The sequence below is a fragment of the Indicator indicator genome, chromosome 25 (assembly GCF_027791375.1).
Source record: "Indicator indicator isolate 239-I01 chromosome 25, UM_Iind_1.1, whole genome shotgun sequence".
Lineage (NCBI taxonomy): Eukaryota > Metazoa > Chordata > Aves > Piciformes > Indicatoridae > Indicator > Indicator indicator.
Window position 1 is genome coordinate 14165001 of NC_072034.1, and position 16481 is coordinate 14181481.

Here is a 16481-nt window from a genome sequence, read left to right on the forward strand (position 1 = left end):
GGGGATTAGGATCCTTTTGTCTTAACATTGAGGACTGAAATGTTGGCAAGCATTACTTCTCCTGTATCAGCAGGCAATGTCAATTACGTTTTCCACAAAAAACAGTAAATTAGCTTTGCTATCCTGTAATTTTATTTTTTTCCCCTCCTGTTCACAATGCATTCTGGAGCCTTTCCAGTGGAAGTACAGTTTTCTATCTGTATCACTGTGGAGTTAATTCAACAAACACACTGAATATTTACCTATCAATGCCTCATGTTTACTCATACTTCTAAACACCCATCATTCTGCTACCACAAGAAAGCCTGCCGCCGGAGATCAGCTCCTTGAGGAAAACATCTGAGACTCTTGCAAACCAGGTGATACTACTCAATGTAGGCATCTCCTCTGAAGAGTTTGCAGCCATAGTGTGCTTTCCTTTGGTGAAAACACCAAAATAGGTCATTTCATCCTTACTTTAGGTGAGGTCCCAGCTTCTTGGTGACATAACATTCATTATAAAGCAGCAGTTACGGATAGTGCTGTCAGTCATCCCCTCTTAGCTTCAGACTGTTAGGCAGACAATGACTGTGAATTATCCAGGTCACTTCCCATCAGAACCACAGTAACACCAAGTACCGAGGTCTGGATGCCATCATCACTTAAGAAAGTCCAGCTACTGCAGAAGCCTCAGCAGTGTGGATTACTGCAAGCATAAAAAGTGTGTTCTCTACTACCTGGACTGCAATCCTGGGCAGTCAAGTTCCAAGTTTTAGTTACTATGTATTCTGATTATAGTTTATTGTCACTATCACTGTATTTTTAGTTCTTGTCTTCAAGGCATTTTCCCCCAGATCTACCACATCTAGAACAACATCTGAAACTCAAGAAAGAAGACTAAGGTTAACAGTTCTGCTGCTATCGCCCAAGTGAGCAACCTAGCAAAAAGAACCTTAGCTTTTCTCAGGAGAAAAAAAAGTGGCTGTGGAAAGAATTCCCCAAAGAATTCAGGGCCACTGCATAAACACAACATGCAATGAATTGCTTACTGCCCTCTCCAAACAAAGATGTGAGCAGAGAGATAATAAACTAGATATGACAGATGTTAGTCACATGATTTGATGATCTTACAGATCTTTTCCCACCTAAATTCAGTGATTCTACATAACTGCAGGTGCTGTGAAACCAAGGATGGTCTGAGAACAGATAGTCTAAAGGACAGAACATTGAAAGCATGTAACGATCCTGGCAAAAGAGGAGGAATCCTTTTTGAAGCCAATGACAGCTCTTCCAGAACAAGGGTAGAAGCCAAATTACGTTCTTCTAATCAGCCATCCGAGTTACACCACTAAACTTTACTAGACATTTCAGATGACCTTGTGATAATATGTCTGTGGGAAGACTAAATTTTCCTGGAGACAGTTTGTCTTCTGAATTACTGTTCCTTTCAATAGGATTTTGTGTGACTGTGCAGGATGTACATTGTGTAATCTTCTGAATATAAATCTCTTTCAAATGATGGGCAGCGCATTTCTCTCAGGTGTCTGAGGTTTACGTGATTATGATCTTGAGTTCAGGACTGTGTTATCAAAGTACTGCATCCTAGAGGAGACCCTACCTATCAGACAGCAGACTCAAACATGTCAAGAGTCTTCATGTATTGAATAACTTATTTTAACCAAAGCAATTTAGATAATTCACTTTAATGTTATGTTGCAAGGGAATGACATTGGAAAGTCCTACAGATCAATTCAGAGATATGAACAACAGCAAAACTGTGCCAGTATTTCCAAATGTGCTATTTCCAAGTGTTGTTTACTGCATTAATATTTGTTAGTGTAAGTGTCTTACAGTCATTGTTTATAGTGCTGTTAAACAAATAGCAGGGAGAACCTGAGCTTTGTTTTTGCATTGGATCAGATTCAGTCCCTCTCAGCTGAGAACACATTTCCCACTACCCACCATCAGGATGAATGATCAGAACACAATCAGTGTGGCTAACAGGAGCTTACCAAAGTACACTGCTTTCAAAGACTAATAAAGACCACTATGCTGTTTTTTTTCACCATTTGACGACACTGTGCTCCTTAGGCTCCTGCGTTTACTTAAACACATCATCAGTCGTGGTTTTGTCCTTCAAGTACTACATGTAATTTATGCTCCCTTTTCAGGACAAAGTTACAGTTTCAGTCTAGAGGCAAACAAATTTTGCTTACAAAAGGGAACGTCTGCAAACATACAGCTTTTCCCACCTCCAAGTGGTTTTCATTAGAGCAAAAAGCAGAGCAGCATTTAAAGCATGAAAACCCAAGGCACCTGCTGAACTCCACAGCAGTTGTTCCAGTAGCTGGACTGTGGTAGCGCTCAAGATACAGCTATTGAACAAATACCTAGATATGGTTTTACCTGATGTGTTTCAATGGTAGAATTTTGATTTGTAGTCTCTAAATACTTGAATAGGTCACCTGGCAAGAGATTGTGGACACGTGTTTTTTAAGTGATCTAAAACACTCCATCTGCAACATGAGTCTATTGGTCAGGCATTGGAACAGGCTGTGCAGAGAAGTGGTGGAGTTACCATCTCTGAGTCTGGAGTTTTGGAGTTTGAAAGAGCTGGAGGCGTTAAAAAAAACTTGTAAGACATGGCACTTAGGGACATGGTTTAGTGGGTGTGGTGGTCTTGGGTTGATGCTTGGACTTGATTATTTTAGAGGTCATTTCCAACTTCAATGATTTTATGATTCTATAAAATGAGTACTATTCTTATCTAAGAAAGAGAAGCAAGTGCTTAAAATCTCAAGAGTACAGATGACATATTGCATAGCAATAACTTCTGCGTGTCCAGAACAGTGACATGAAACGTGCTGCATTTGTACTAACCGTGTCGGTTCCACTGGCATTATTTTTTACATTGGATCATGTGGTCTTTTCTTTTCTTCTTGTTTAAGATGAGGAAACAGGTCATATATTTATTTGTCTCTGGTTTGTGGCTTGCAGATACTTTCTGTCACCAACAACACAGAATGTGCGAAGCTACTGGAGGAAATCAAATGTGCACACTGCTCACCTCATGCTCAGAACCTATTCCACTCACCTGAGAAAAGGGAAACACCTGAAAAAGAACTAACTCTTCCCTACCTGTGCAAAGACTTTTGTAAAGAATTCTATTATACTTGCAGAGGTCACATACCAGGTAAAACCTATAACCAAATACGGGGCTAAGGGATGTCTGGTTTGAAATGCTGATATTGCATGAGCAGTTATAGGTCCAGCTCTTCACTGGTGCAATCTCCACTGATATCCAGGGAATTTTACCCAAGCAAACCAGAGTATCTCAGGAGTTTATGTAGTGAAGAAATACTCTGAGCACTTTCTTGCCACCCTCCTATTAAACTCTGTGTTGTCAAAGGCACCTGAAACTATTGCCTCTGTTGAAATACTAGCTTGTGCATTCATGTCATGTAAACAAGCAGTTGGCCATCCAAAAGGCTATTCTAGATGAGAGATAGCTTTAAAACGCAGGAAATAAAGGATGCTGTTTGCTGTAGACTCAAAGATGGTGACTAAAGGGGTATTTCTGGTTTTGTTACCCTAGAAACTGATGTTTTTTCCACAGGGTTTAAAGCCCATTGAAATCAAAGGAAGCTATTTGATAGACTTCTGTGATCTTTGAGTAACTTCCAACATGCTGTTAACAACCAAATTCTTAACTAACCTAATACTTCCTCACTGTAGTCTGTAGTGTTAGCTGGACATAACCAAAACCAGAACTTGACCTGTGTTGTCTAAGACAGTCACCAAATGCGTGCTTTCACTTGTAACTATATCAACAAAATAACCACAGGAGACGGACAGTAGAAATACTGTCTTAAATATAAATAGCATCTTTGGTATTCTCAATAGTAAATTATTTATATGTTTAAGACTGTCATTTTTAAACTATGCTTTTTTCCCTGTCCAAACACTACTTACAAGTAATGCCACACAGGAGAAAATAATTAAACCGGTTAAGATTTATTTTTTTTACTAGCAACACAGACTGGAGAAAAAAAAAAAAAGAGTTGATAATGGTATGAAAAATGAATTTGTGAATAGTCATTTCTGACATGTGGACGCAGCTTTGTAATATTATATAAACATATTTAAGCAAAGGGGATAGTTTAAGTGGATGAGATTTGGAGGAGGGTTTTTTAATTGCTTGTGTACAGGGTGTACTTGTTTGCTCTGAAATCCCAAGAGTGCAGGGATTTTTTGCAGTGTTCTTGTATTGACTTGAGAAAACATTTTGAATTTACTTACTTTTTCCCGTTACTGTGTATCTCAACCCATTCAAATATGAAAATATTATTATTGTCTTTATAAACTAAGAGATGTTTCTAAGACTTGCTTAAACCAGCTGTTTCTTGCTCTTTATCACATTCCCCAAAGCAAAGCAGAACAGATCACAGTTGCCAAGACTGCCTGCTGTACAGCGATAACAGATCAGATATTCTAAATGTTTGGCCCATGTAAAAAGTCAGTGTAAAGACTTTTTGATGTGAGTTTGTAGCTTATGAAAATGGTTAGCACGTTCTGCAGAGCAAGTCCCTCATAGTTGTTCTGTGAAAATCTGTGTTTGTGAGAAAACAATTTGTTTAATTGGAAAAAGCGAAAGAGGGAAAAGGCAGAAAGAAGGAGGCAAAGGGAGGGAGAGAGAATGAGAAAGGGCAGAGCAGCACAGGAGCTATAGCCACAGCAACCTCACTCCTCAGATCAACATATGTGGTGACGAATGACAAATTTATTTTTCTACAAAGTTTGTGTATATGTAAAACTGCTGAAGTGCATCAAGATGTCAAGTGCTTTTTGTGACCACCCAGGTTGCCTTGAAAGATAACCAGATGAAAGCATAACTTTAGCACTGGACAGAGCACTGTGCTTTGCAGGGAAAGAGCTTACATACTTCAGCCTCAGTTAAAATAGGACTTTTCCTACATCAATCAGATGCTAATAATCATTCTAAATACTTGTTCTGAAAGTGGATTGTACTAACAGAAAGTTGTTGCATGCTTACATCTACCAACAGGGTTAATTTGGTGGCCTGACTGGTTGTTGATACATCTGCAGGTCCCTCCTTTTGAGAAGGTGGCCTATAGGATTTGTAGTTTGTTCATTTATTAATTAATGCAGCTTAATAGTCTTATACATTCTAAAATATAATTAAAATAACAACTTATTTGGGTTTCCTCTTTTACTTTTGAGACTTGTATATCCCTAATAATATTTACTGAAAAAGAAGGAAAAAAAAAAAAGAAAATGTGGCAGCTATGTTTTCAGCTTAGTGTGGAGGATTAAACAAAGAGTTGGAAATTAACAGGCCCCCAAACCCAAGGTCCCTGGCAATGATTCACTGGGCATTTGTTAAAAAGTCATATAATTGCTCTTCCTCCATTAGGGAGTGCTAATTGTTTCTGAACACCAATACAAAGGAGTTTAAGGAAATTGCTGACTACAAAAATAATTTTATCCCTTAAGTCCTGCACAAATGAGAAGTATTAGTAATGATTTAACATAGCGAGCATCTCTTTTGGAACTGAAATTTTAGCAGTACATATTAAGCAAGAACATTGAGAAATTAGACATCCTTTTTTTCATGAGTTAGCTCCAGAAAATCATTTATTGTTCTGTCTCCTTTTGCAAAGATGAAAACTCTTAACAGATCCTTGGTTAACTCCACTGACTTCTTTAGGAATATCCAGATTAAAGTTGGATCTGATTCGTTATTCAAATGACATAATAACAACAGCTGCTAGAATTGTATGGATATGTTAATGCAGGAGGGTCTAATGTGTCACAAAGTCTATGAGATCAGAACTTCCCTGCTTCACCCTAGGTGATTGTTCTCTTTATTTCTCATTGAGCTTCAGTGTATGCCTCAGTTTAAGTGATTACTGATGGAGATACCGGAATTAAGTGACTTAATGAAGTATCCTCAGTCAATACTAATGGTATGTTTTCCAAGGTCAGAAGAGGAGACTGTCTGATATTTATTATTCGTACAGCTAGTAAAGAAGAGCATGGCTGATTCTGTCTTTAGGCATGAGTAGAATCTTGATCCATGCTAGAGGAAGTGCTATGTTCTAAGGACAAACCTGTGCCACAGTGCATTCTGTCATCCAAGGACATCGGACAGATTTTGAACTACATTATTTTCATTTCAAGAAATGGGTTCCGGGTGAATTCAAAGCCAGGCCCATCGGAATGCAGGCAGTATCCAGAAGAGATGCTTGATAGTAATTTTTTACCTCCAAACCGAGGCAGCCCATCCCAAAATACTGAAAGTCTAAGGGATTCTCCAATTCACACAACTCTTGCAGAAGTTCTGACACAATCCACTAATAGTCAGTCAACATAACCTGCAGAAAGATAGTAGTGGCTCATAATGTTGCTCCCGATAACAAAAATATCCTGTATGTAGGTATGTGCAACATGTGAGAATAAAAAGACGGCCACTAGTCACTTGAAAACCTGTAGGAAATGATGTGAGCTACTACTGAACTTCCTACATTTTGAAACAATCAGCCTGGAATCAGCTCTTTGATTTAGTTTTCAGTGAGAGTTGAGAGAGAGGAAAATGTGGAGTTTGTGAACAAATTCGCATCCAGGTGTCAAAAGTGCAAACCAAGAAGAAAAAAAAAGAGGAAAATGCTTTTTTTGCACAATACTGAGCTGTATGTTCATAGTTTATAGCAGGTGAGCCTGATTCCCATATGCTCTCTAAGCCAGTGTTCTCCGAACAGTGCAGGATATTCAATCCTGTCTGCCGTGCAAATGAGGAAGGCAGTGCCTGGGAACTTGACTTGCTGTAAAGACTGGGGCAAGTGCCACCACAACATCTGAGTTGTATAACAAAGAAGAGGATGAGTAAAAAGAGAATCTAACAAAGTGGAATTTGGTGAAGGTAGCATAGGAAGGAAGATCCTGTGTGAGGAATAACTGGCTGCAAATAGGAGTAGAGAGAGGAGGTGAGGATCAGCTGAGAGCTGAAGTTTGCCTTTGAAAAGGCTTGAAATCATGCAACTTATTCCCACGGTTTTTTATAAAGGGGAACACAGAAAGCCTTCACTGGAACTGCCTTAACTGAAAAGTCTGTAGTTTGATTCTTGTTTGCAAGACAGAAAGTTTTAAAAGCATGGAAAAGCAAGCCTGAGCAAAATCTGACATGTACAACACTTAAACATGATGTTTAATCTTCCTTTGTGATTTCAGCTTCCTTTGTTAACAAGGGCACTGCTCTGTCAGCACACACACAGCTGGTAGGACATTTGTAATGATATGTATGAGATTTTAAAATAAAGGAGTAAGTACAGAAATTCACACAGGCCCAAATGTTGCAGGCTTTATTAGGCATAGTTCTCACAGAGGTCAGTGACAGACCTGTATTTGAATAAACTCAGACTGAGCAAAATCTTTTTTTTTTTTTTCCTTCCAAACAATTGTAGTCCTTAGGGGCACTTGTCAAGGACCACTTTTTTCTGGACACTGTACAAACACTGAACAAAATGGCAAACTCTAGACTAAAGACCTTACAACCTAAGCACAATAAAGCAAGCATTAAGTGGTCACAAGCAGATATGAGAGTAGAAGCAAATGTTTTTCTATCAGTCTTCAGTGAAGTTGTTAGTAGGTTGAATCTAGCATGCAGATTTAGTGTTTTTTGTAAATTACTGTGGGTTTTACAGAACAAAATTCCATCCCTAATACACAGGTGAAACTGTATTTACAGAGGTTACATTCCTTCTGGTCACACAGAATTTTAGCAATTTATGAACTAATTTTCAGAGTTTAATTCAAACCTCCTTTTTTACAAGCATTTCTGAGGAAAGTGGAACGTAAACCTTGTCCTTTGTTGGAACCTGCTGATGGGTTTGCTAAATAGCAAAAGGCAACTGCAGTGCAACATGTACTTAAGTGCATGATAAAATATTTCATAAGGAAAAGGGATTAGTCTTACAGATAAGGAAAGGCATTGCATAAGGCAAGTGAGTTTGCACCTGATTGTTATTGAAAAGAACTGAGTAAACAATAAGAACTCTCAGTTTTTCTGACTGGATATAACTTTCAAGCCAAGAGTAGTTTTATGTTTAGTAGATGGTATACTTGGAATATTCTATAAATTCTTAGAAATTGTACCCCTCTAATTTGCTATTATACTGTTTTGAATGATCTACTGTGCCTAGAGAAATAAATTACTACAGACAAAACTCTATATTCTCAAATCAAGTAACTCAACAGCAAGACTGTAGATACCTTTGATTTTGGCATTCTGTCTACAAGCCTTGGAATACTACTCCATGATTATATCAGAGTTCCTCTTCAGTTGTTCCACTTGAAATTATATCTCCCATTTTCTCCAAATAACTATTATAAATTAAAACCAGCTCCTCAGAGATGATATTTACTGAAGCTCCAAAACCATGGTAATTAAACTTTTACACCACAACACTACCATGTGTTTCCAGATACAATTTTATAGAAGCCAAAGGCAGGCTTTGTCATGTTATTTTTCCAATATTTTTAAAGGAAGATGCATATGAAAAGAAGTATATTTGGGTGGGAAAGGCTTTTCCACTCCACAAAAATTCTGGGATCTAAAAAAATTTTCCTGTTCCACATAAGGAAGAAATTGAACTCTTTCGAAATTTTCCATGGAGGAAGCCACAGAGACCACCCCAGGATAGCTAATAAAGTCGTTGTTAGGACATTTACTTGGGAAATGGGAGACTTGGGGTCAAACTCTTGCCTGACAGATGAGGGGCATTGACCTGAATATTCCTCTTCCTAATGAAACACCCTAATTACAAGATATTGGAGTACAGCAATACGAGGTTTGCTGTCCATTTCTCTCTTTCATTTAGACCAGCAGTTTGAATTTGGACCAGAAACATCATGTTCACTAAAATTTTGTCAAAACTGATAACGTTCCTGAAAACACTTTGCTTTTAAGAAATTGGCATTTCCCAATGAAACACAGCTGTCCCTGATCAGCTCTTATAGTAGGTTGTAAGCCAGGGGTTTTATGGCCAAGATCTCTGGATTACTGCATTAGTCACAAGTGGTAAAGCCATGCATAAATTGGACCTCTAATTCCAATTAAGTGTTAATTCTGCGTATCCTATGAGTTATGTCCTGGACCATAGTATGTCCTAACACAGTATGCCAATAATGCAAAAGGAACAAAGGAAACTTAAGACATATTACCTTAACAAAGTTTTAGTAAAATAGTACATGTATAACCAGCCAAATTCTGTCTTCTTAAGTTGAATACTGGTGATGAAAACTGGATAGGAATGACTAGAAACAAATTTGTGGCCAGAAATAGATGGTTTTGCTGTTGTTATACATAGCATATTATCAGCAGTGGCAGGATTTTTCCTCAAAGGCTTGCCTTTTACCAACTTCTCGTTTCCCTGGGTCTTTGAAATGCTTCCCAGTTTAATCTAAACCCTGACAACTACATTTTATCCCATACAGCTTAAAGCCAGCCCCAATGCAGCAGGAGACACATCCCCCTTTTCAGGGGATGGGGGCTGAGGGAGCAGACCTCACGATGGGACTCTTTTCACCCACTGTAATGCTGGGAGTCAACAGGCCACCAACTGCATGTCGATACAGTACCTCTTGCTTTCTGAGATAACTAATTATTCACCTCTTCCACTGAAGTCCTTTCCTGCCAGCATTCCACATTATACTTCCCTGCATGTCTTCTGCCAAAGCCTTTACTGAAATTTTAACTACAACAAGCCAATTAAACAATGTTACATGAAAGCTGTTCAAGCTACTTTACAGCAGAGACTACACTTAATTAACAGGGTTAAAAGTCAAGGAAAAGTATACTGCAGTCTCTAATCTGGACTGTTTCTTAATTTTTTAATGAGTGAATTGTAGTTTCATTTGGAATGAACTGGTGTTTCTATTTAAGCAGGTTGAAAGTAAGTTTTAATACAAAGAAAAGAGGAATAAACTATAAAAGGTAATACTCAGTTTGTGTTTATTCAGAGCAGGCCTTTTTTGCAGATAGCACTTTGTTTAAAATGACTTCTTTTTCCACTCACTATATCATCTATTTAAGGCTTAGTTTGATAGCACAAAACTGCAGCCACAACAAGACACTAAATATTTGTATGCTCTTTTGCATTTTTAAGGTTTTCTCCAAACTACAGCTGATGAATTTTGCTTTTACTATGCAAGAAAAGATGGTGGTGTATGCTTTCCAGATTTTCCAAGGAAGCAAGTCCGAGGGCCAGCTTCTAATTCCCTGGACCACATGGAAGAATATGACAAAGAGGAAGAGATCAGCAGGTTCATAAAGATAAATGCTGTTTAATCTGAAAAAAAAAATCCTAGCAAAGCCTGTGGTTTTCACAGTGAAACAGCTCAGTGTGTGCTTATGCTCTGCAGCTGTGTTTTCCAGATGTTACTTTCTTTTGCTGCTGCTAGTGTATGTCAAAAGAGAAAGTTACATTAGCTCCAGGATTTCAGTACTATGGGATATTTGCATTGCTGAAAAGGTGTTAGAATCCTGGTTGGATCCACCCTGTGCACCATACATAGTTATAGGAAGTAATTTCTACCTGCATTTAACATTCCTAAACAATTACAAGAAGTTTATTAGTACAATAATAATTTCATGATTTCCCATTTAGTTCATTCATGAATTTTCCTTTGGGAGAACAATTAAATTAGATTGTCCCATCCTAAGTCATTATTTTGAAATGGGGTTTAGAAACCAATTTTTGTCATAGAATCATAGAATGATCTGGGTTGGAAGGGACTTCCAAAGATCATCCAGTCCAACCCTGCTGCAGTCAGCAGGGGCATCCTCAACTAGATCAGGTTACCCAGAGCCCTGTCCAGCCTCACCTTGAATATCTCCAAGGATTGGGTGTCAACTACCTCCGGGGGCAACCGGTTCCAATGTTCCACTACCCTCATGGTACAGAACTTGTTCCTAACCTCCAATCTAAATCTGCTCTTCTCTAATTTGAAGCCATTGTCCCTTGTCAAATTGCTGTTTATTGTATTGTAGAAATTTCATATTGATAAATTGTCTTTTTTTTCAATTTCCTCTAAATTTTAGATCTAAGATTAATTACTGTTTCTCTTTTGTGTATACAAACGAAATTTTGCTCAAGTAATGTTCACGTTGCTTTTCAGTATTATCTGCTTGCATGCATTCAAGGAAATAATTTATTCTGGATTGTACAACAGATTTTAATACCACTGCAGAGCAATCATTTTATCTGTTGTGGTTCAGAGAAAGAAGAAATTTCTCACTATTTTCAAAATTTTCTTTTAGAAAACACAAGCACAACTGCTTCTGTATTCAGGAGGTTGTGAGTGGACTAAGACAGCCTGTTGGAGCAGTACACTGTGGGGATGGATCCCATCGCCTCTTTATTCTTGAGAAAGAAGGATACGTGAAGATTTTAAGTCCGGAAGGAGACATACTCAAGGAGCCTTTTTTGGATATACACAAGCTTGTTCAAAGTGGAATAAAGGTTGGATTTTATACTTCTATCTACTTTTATATCTTAGCCTGTAAATGGTGAAAAGGGGAAGAAATGCTTTTCAGAAATTACCTTTGATAATTAAAGAGAAGATTAAAGCCAACAGACACTACAGTTCTATCTGGCAAAGATGTGAAAACCTCCTTGTTTCAGGAAGGAAAACATAGCATCTTATATAGCTGTCTCCACATTTTTTTCTTTCCCTTCATTTTTTCCTCACTTTAAATTGAGAAGAAAGTATCCAAGAGCAGCAGCCTGCAGCATTATTTTTGTATTTTCATTCTTTGAGCTCGTTTCTGTCCCACTGAGTTTTGCTGTGATTCCAGTGGGAGCAAGTTTGGCTCAGGGCTTGACTTGCAGGTGCTCAGTGATGCCCTGGGAACTGGACATGGGAGGGTGCTTGGGAATGCTCAGGGACCCCTGGAGAGGGGCAGTGTTTCTCAATCACTCTTGGTTCAGCCTCCAATGTGGCACAAACTGTCCTTGGCAGGAGGCTGCTTCAGGACAACATCTATTAAAAAAAGCAACTAACCCTCTAAATTCAGACATGTGGGTGTGTTGGGGCAACAGTTTGATCTTGTTTAGTGGGAAGACTTTCATGGGCAGGGGAGTGAATGGTGAGTGGGCACAGATGGGAATACACTGGAGGGTGGAGGTAAGAAATTACATCTAGGTATGGGGTAAGTATTCATGGAAAACTCCTGACACTATTGGGGGATATTTTACCTTGGAAATGTCCTAAGTGTTGTTCCATGTTAATTTCTTGTTGCATTTCAGAGTGGTAATGCAAGCAAAATGCAAATATATAAAGGAAATTTAACTTGTAATCAGGTGTTTCTTAGAAGAGTCAGGACTATATATCATAAAGCCTTCATGGATTAAAGATACATTGACATGCTCTTGATAGTAATCTTAATAATTGTGACAAGCTATTGATTTAAAATGCATAGCACATGCTAACTAATAATTTTGTATTTCAGCTATAAAGGTAAGAAGCTAGTTAAGATAGGGATTTTTTTTCTGAGATTAAATCTCAGAGGTTATTTTGTATTGAAAGAGAGGGAGAAATGAAATGTGTTACACCTTTTCCAGGAAAAGAACAAGTTTTATGATTTTGTTATTTTCTGAATGCTTCACTTTCTGCTTCTGTAGATGATCATTCATTATGTTCAAGATAAAAAAAAATTGAAGAGACTTATCAGGGGTATTTTTGAACATCAACCTAAGACTGTTTCATATTTCTTAACTGAAAATCCTGTGAAAAAATGACACAAGCTTCCCACAGAACTACTGTTGGTCCAACCACACCTTCCTTGAGGAAACTCTTACAGCTGGAACTTAGAGGGCTAAATAGAAACCTGATTTTCCATGCTTCTGAATAGGCAATAGCCTGCTTGATAAGACTCTGAACAGCTACCCTCAGATTCAGATACAACTTTTAGTTCTGTTTTAAATCAGTGACCTGATCTTTTTAGTCTTTACTACCCTAACCATAATAGTCTAAACTGGATCCGTTTCTGGATCCGTTTCAACTATAACATTTTGTGTAAATAGTTTGATGTTCTCTAAGCTAGAAGGTCTAATTCAATTCCCTGAGATAACAGTCCAGTGACTGAGGATAATTGTACTGCAGTGCTTTAATGCAGGCTGGCAAGAAGGGAGGCTTTATGCACTTCACAGGTAAGGAGAAAGGGAATGTGCCTAGAAGCAATACTCCATCTCTTAAATAGAAAGGGAAAAGAATTTGAGGAATGAGTACATTTTATAAAATAATAAATAAATAGAACAAAACAAACCCCACATAATCCAAATAGTAGTTTTAAAACAAGGATCCTTAAACATTTTTATCTTTATCCTCTGCAGTCTGATTCCTACAATCATTGTCCATGGTCCTTTACCTACAAGGATCCAAGATCATTGTGACAACAGTTGTAATTAATCCAGCAAAATAAACTACTTGAAGAGTATTTAATTTTGTTTACCTGTTCTACACTTTAAAACTGGAAATTAGCAATGAAGGTTATGGTATGGGTAGACAGTAGGCAGTGCAGATAGTCTACAGCCAGCTATCAAAAAAATGTCCTATCAAAACGACTAAATGTGTCCTCTGGGCTTACTCAAGCAATGCCTGCAGTGTCAGATAGATGAATTGGGATGAATACATTTTGCTTGATGGGTCAGATTCTTCTCAGATAGTGGTGTAAGTGAGAAAGCAAAATGAAATCAATGCATGTTTAGTTGTCCCTGACTGAACACAGGCCCTCCTGCTCTAGTGAAATGTTTTGCCAAGGTAACATGTTGCCTTTTTGGGTCCTTTGTTCATTTACACAGATTCATAGATGTCAACCCAAATATCTAATGAATTCCCATATAACATCATCCATATAATGTTATCATTGAATTAAACAAAAGTAAACAAAAGTATCATTGAAGTAAAAAAACACTGATCACCTCTTTTCCAACCCTAGAGCAATGGTAGCAAGAGAAAGGCAAACAATTCTTTTTCCCTAAAAATGTTCTCTTTTATACCCAAATATATGGGTGTAATTGCTCAAGTCCCTCCTGTCACCCTTAGCCTTGTGTCTAGAATGCAGTGCAAAGAAAGAAGCTGTGCACATCAGTCTTTCCTCAAAGTGGAGTATGGACATGAATGAGACATGCACCTCCAAGTCCAATCTAGGGCATACACCTGGGCTCAGCTATGCAGGAATATATATCCCAGTATTGATGCCATCACCTGTGCCCATTAATATTACAAAGTACCCTAAGGCTGTGGCATGTGTGTAGAACAGAATAAGCATTTAGCAGGAAAAAAAAACCAAGACAAAAATAAAAGTTCCCTGTTCTGGTGATTTACTGCTTCATTATGTTGTGGTGAAGAGTTGTTAGTTACAGAGAAATATTTTACAGTTGTTCCTTCAGTTATGCAGCACAGACAATTTTGAAATGAAGATATTAGTACCCATTTTTTCCTTTCAGACTGCTTTTCACTACCATTATTTTCTTTTTGTTTTAAAGCAGTTGCCAAGGAGAAAAGAGGCAAAAACTTTTAATGAAAAGCTATTGAACTAATAACAGTAATACTTTGATTTCACTGGTGTTTAGGGAGACTTTAATCATCAAGAAAAAAATAGTCCTTATGTAACTGAGTCTATTGTCAGAAAGCTAGGCAAAGCAATGAAATGCTTTAAAAGTATCAGGCAAATAGAGTTTTATCCCATAACATACTCAGAAAAAGAAAAGGATCAGAACATTCCAAATACTTGAATTTGATGATTTCTTGTGATGTAGCACTGCTAAATATGTCCTTATTACAAGATCAGTCACTTTGTACTCAAGGTTCTATCTGACTTACAGAAAAATGCTGCATGCTTTAGCAGTTCTCCCAATTTCCTTACTCCTGTGGCTGTATTTTATCTTATTATTTCCTAAGATTTGAAAATGTTTAGATTACAGGCAGACACCATAAAATGTAGCACAACCTATTACATCAATTGTCACTCACTCCCCTTGTCTCCGAAGCCCAAAAACACATCTTGGTCGAAAATATATTGTTCAGAAGGGAAGGCATCAAGGTATGATTTGGCAACAACAGAAAAAGGAAGAGCTTACCACTTCCCTTGGGAGTTACATGCTATAAACACCTCTCAAAATACTTTCCGACAAGCTAAGGAGCTCTAGGGCTGCAACTGTTAGTCCATAAATCATTTTTGCGGTCCTTCCCTACAATCATTCAGCTTCCCAACATGCTCTTAAAACGAAGGCCCTCAGAAATGTATGAAGTAGTCAAGTTTACATCTTAATACTGCCAATGATAAAATCAAGTCCCTGTAGTTACATGGTAGTTTTCTACTTATAAATCCACCGACTGAATTAGCTCTTTAGGTATGGAATTGCAGTTGGGCTGCATGTTCATTTGCTTGTCATCTCTGATCCTTAAGTTCTTTTCAGTTTATTACTACTTCTTTTTTTTTTTGATTGTGACCTAGCTCTGGTGCAGCTCTGGTGTGTATCTGCTGACCACAGGGTCATAAATTGTGCAGCCAAGAAGAACTGCTGGTGCACTTCACCTCACACACTGCCTAGAGTAGAAACCCCTACAAAATGGGTATCCTTAAAACTGCTGCTATGGAATTAGCACTTCTGCTTGTTTAGAGATAGGTTTTTTTCTTGTCTTTTCTTTTTTTTAAGCTAGTTATAAAATATCCTTAGTGCATCTTACAGGAATACTGTGGTAAAGGCCAAGGACTCTGAGGAAGGAAAGGGCAGAGAAGGGAAAAGGGACAGAATATCTCAATGAAATGGTATTGGAGATCATTGTTAAGAACATATGAGTTAGACTCCTTGACCTCTGTCACCTTCTCTACTCTAAGACTATGGTTTTCCTTGCAGAAACATTTTAACAGAAACTTCCCCATAATCCTAAGTCATAATCACCTTTTCATTTCATCTTACTTACAATTTAATAAGACTAGTTTATATGTTTTAATTCCCAAAGTTTTCTAAATGCTATATTCCTATGTAATTCCTTGTCAATAGATTAACTTTGCAGTGAAAAAAAATACAGAGCGAGCTGACAACAATTGTTTTAAATCTATACTCAGCAAATTTCCAAGTAATAGTCTTATGAAGAGTTAAAGTTGGTTATATTCCTTACTGTGCATTGGTCAGTTGTTTTTGGTCAGAGCACAAGTACTTTCACTCCTGCAAGGCCTTATTCAGAGCGATGCAGGTAGGAATCTTCTGTCATACCATGAAGAGTGCAGTGGAATGCAGCAATTCATACAGGCTGTGCAAGACTATGAAAGTAGCCTGTGATATGTTTTGGGGTATTCTTTGAAAGAGGAACTCCTCCTTCAAAGTATGAAAGGGGAACCTCTAGGATATCTTTGGCGAGACGCTGAAACGCTGTGCTGTCTGTGTTGTGGCAAAAAGGACAAGGCAACCCACATA

General features: G+C 37.9%; 1 protein-coding gene across 1 annotated transcript in view; it reads left to right on the plus strand.

The window, feature by feature from the left end:
* Nucleotides 1–16481, plus strand: part of HHIP (hedgehog interacting protein) — a 65364-nt gene that overhangs the window by 4179 nt on the left and 44704 nt on the right. Inside the window, exons 2-4 of the mRNA XM_054392351.1 lie at nt 2977–3172; nt 10164–10320; nt 11318–11519. Coding sequence (XP_054248326.1) covers nt 2977–3172; nt 10164–10320; nt 11318–11519 — 555 coding nt within the window. The remainder of the gene's footprint in view (nt 1–2976; nt 3173–10163; nt 10321–11317; nt 11520–16481) is intronic.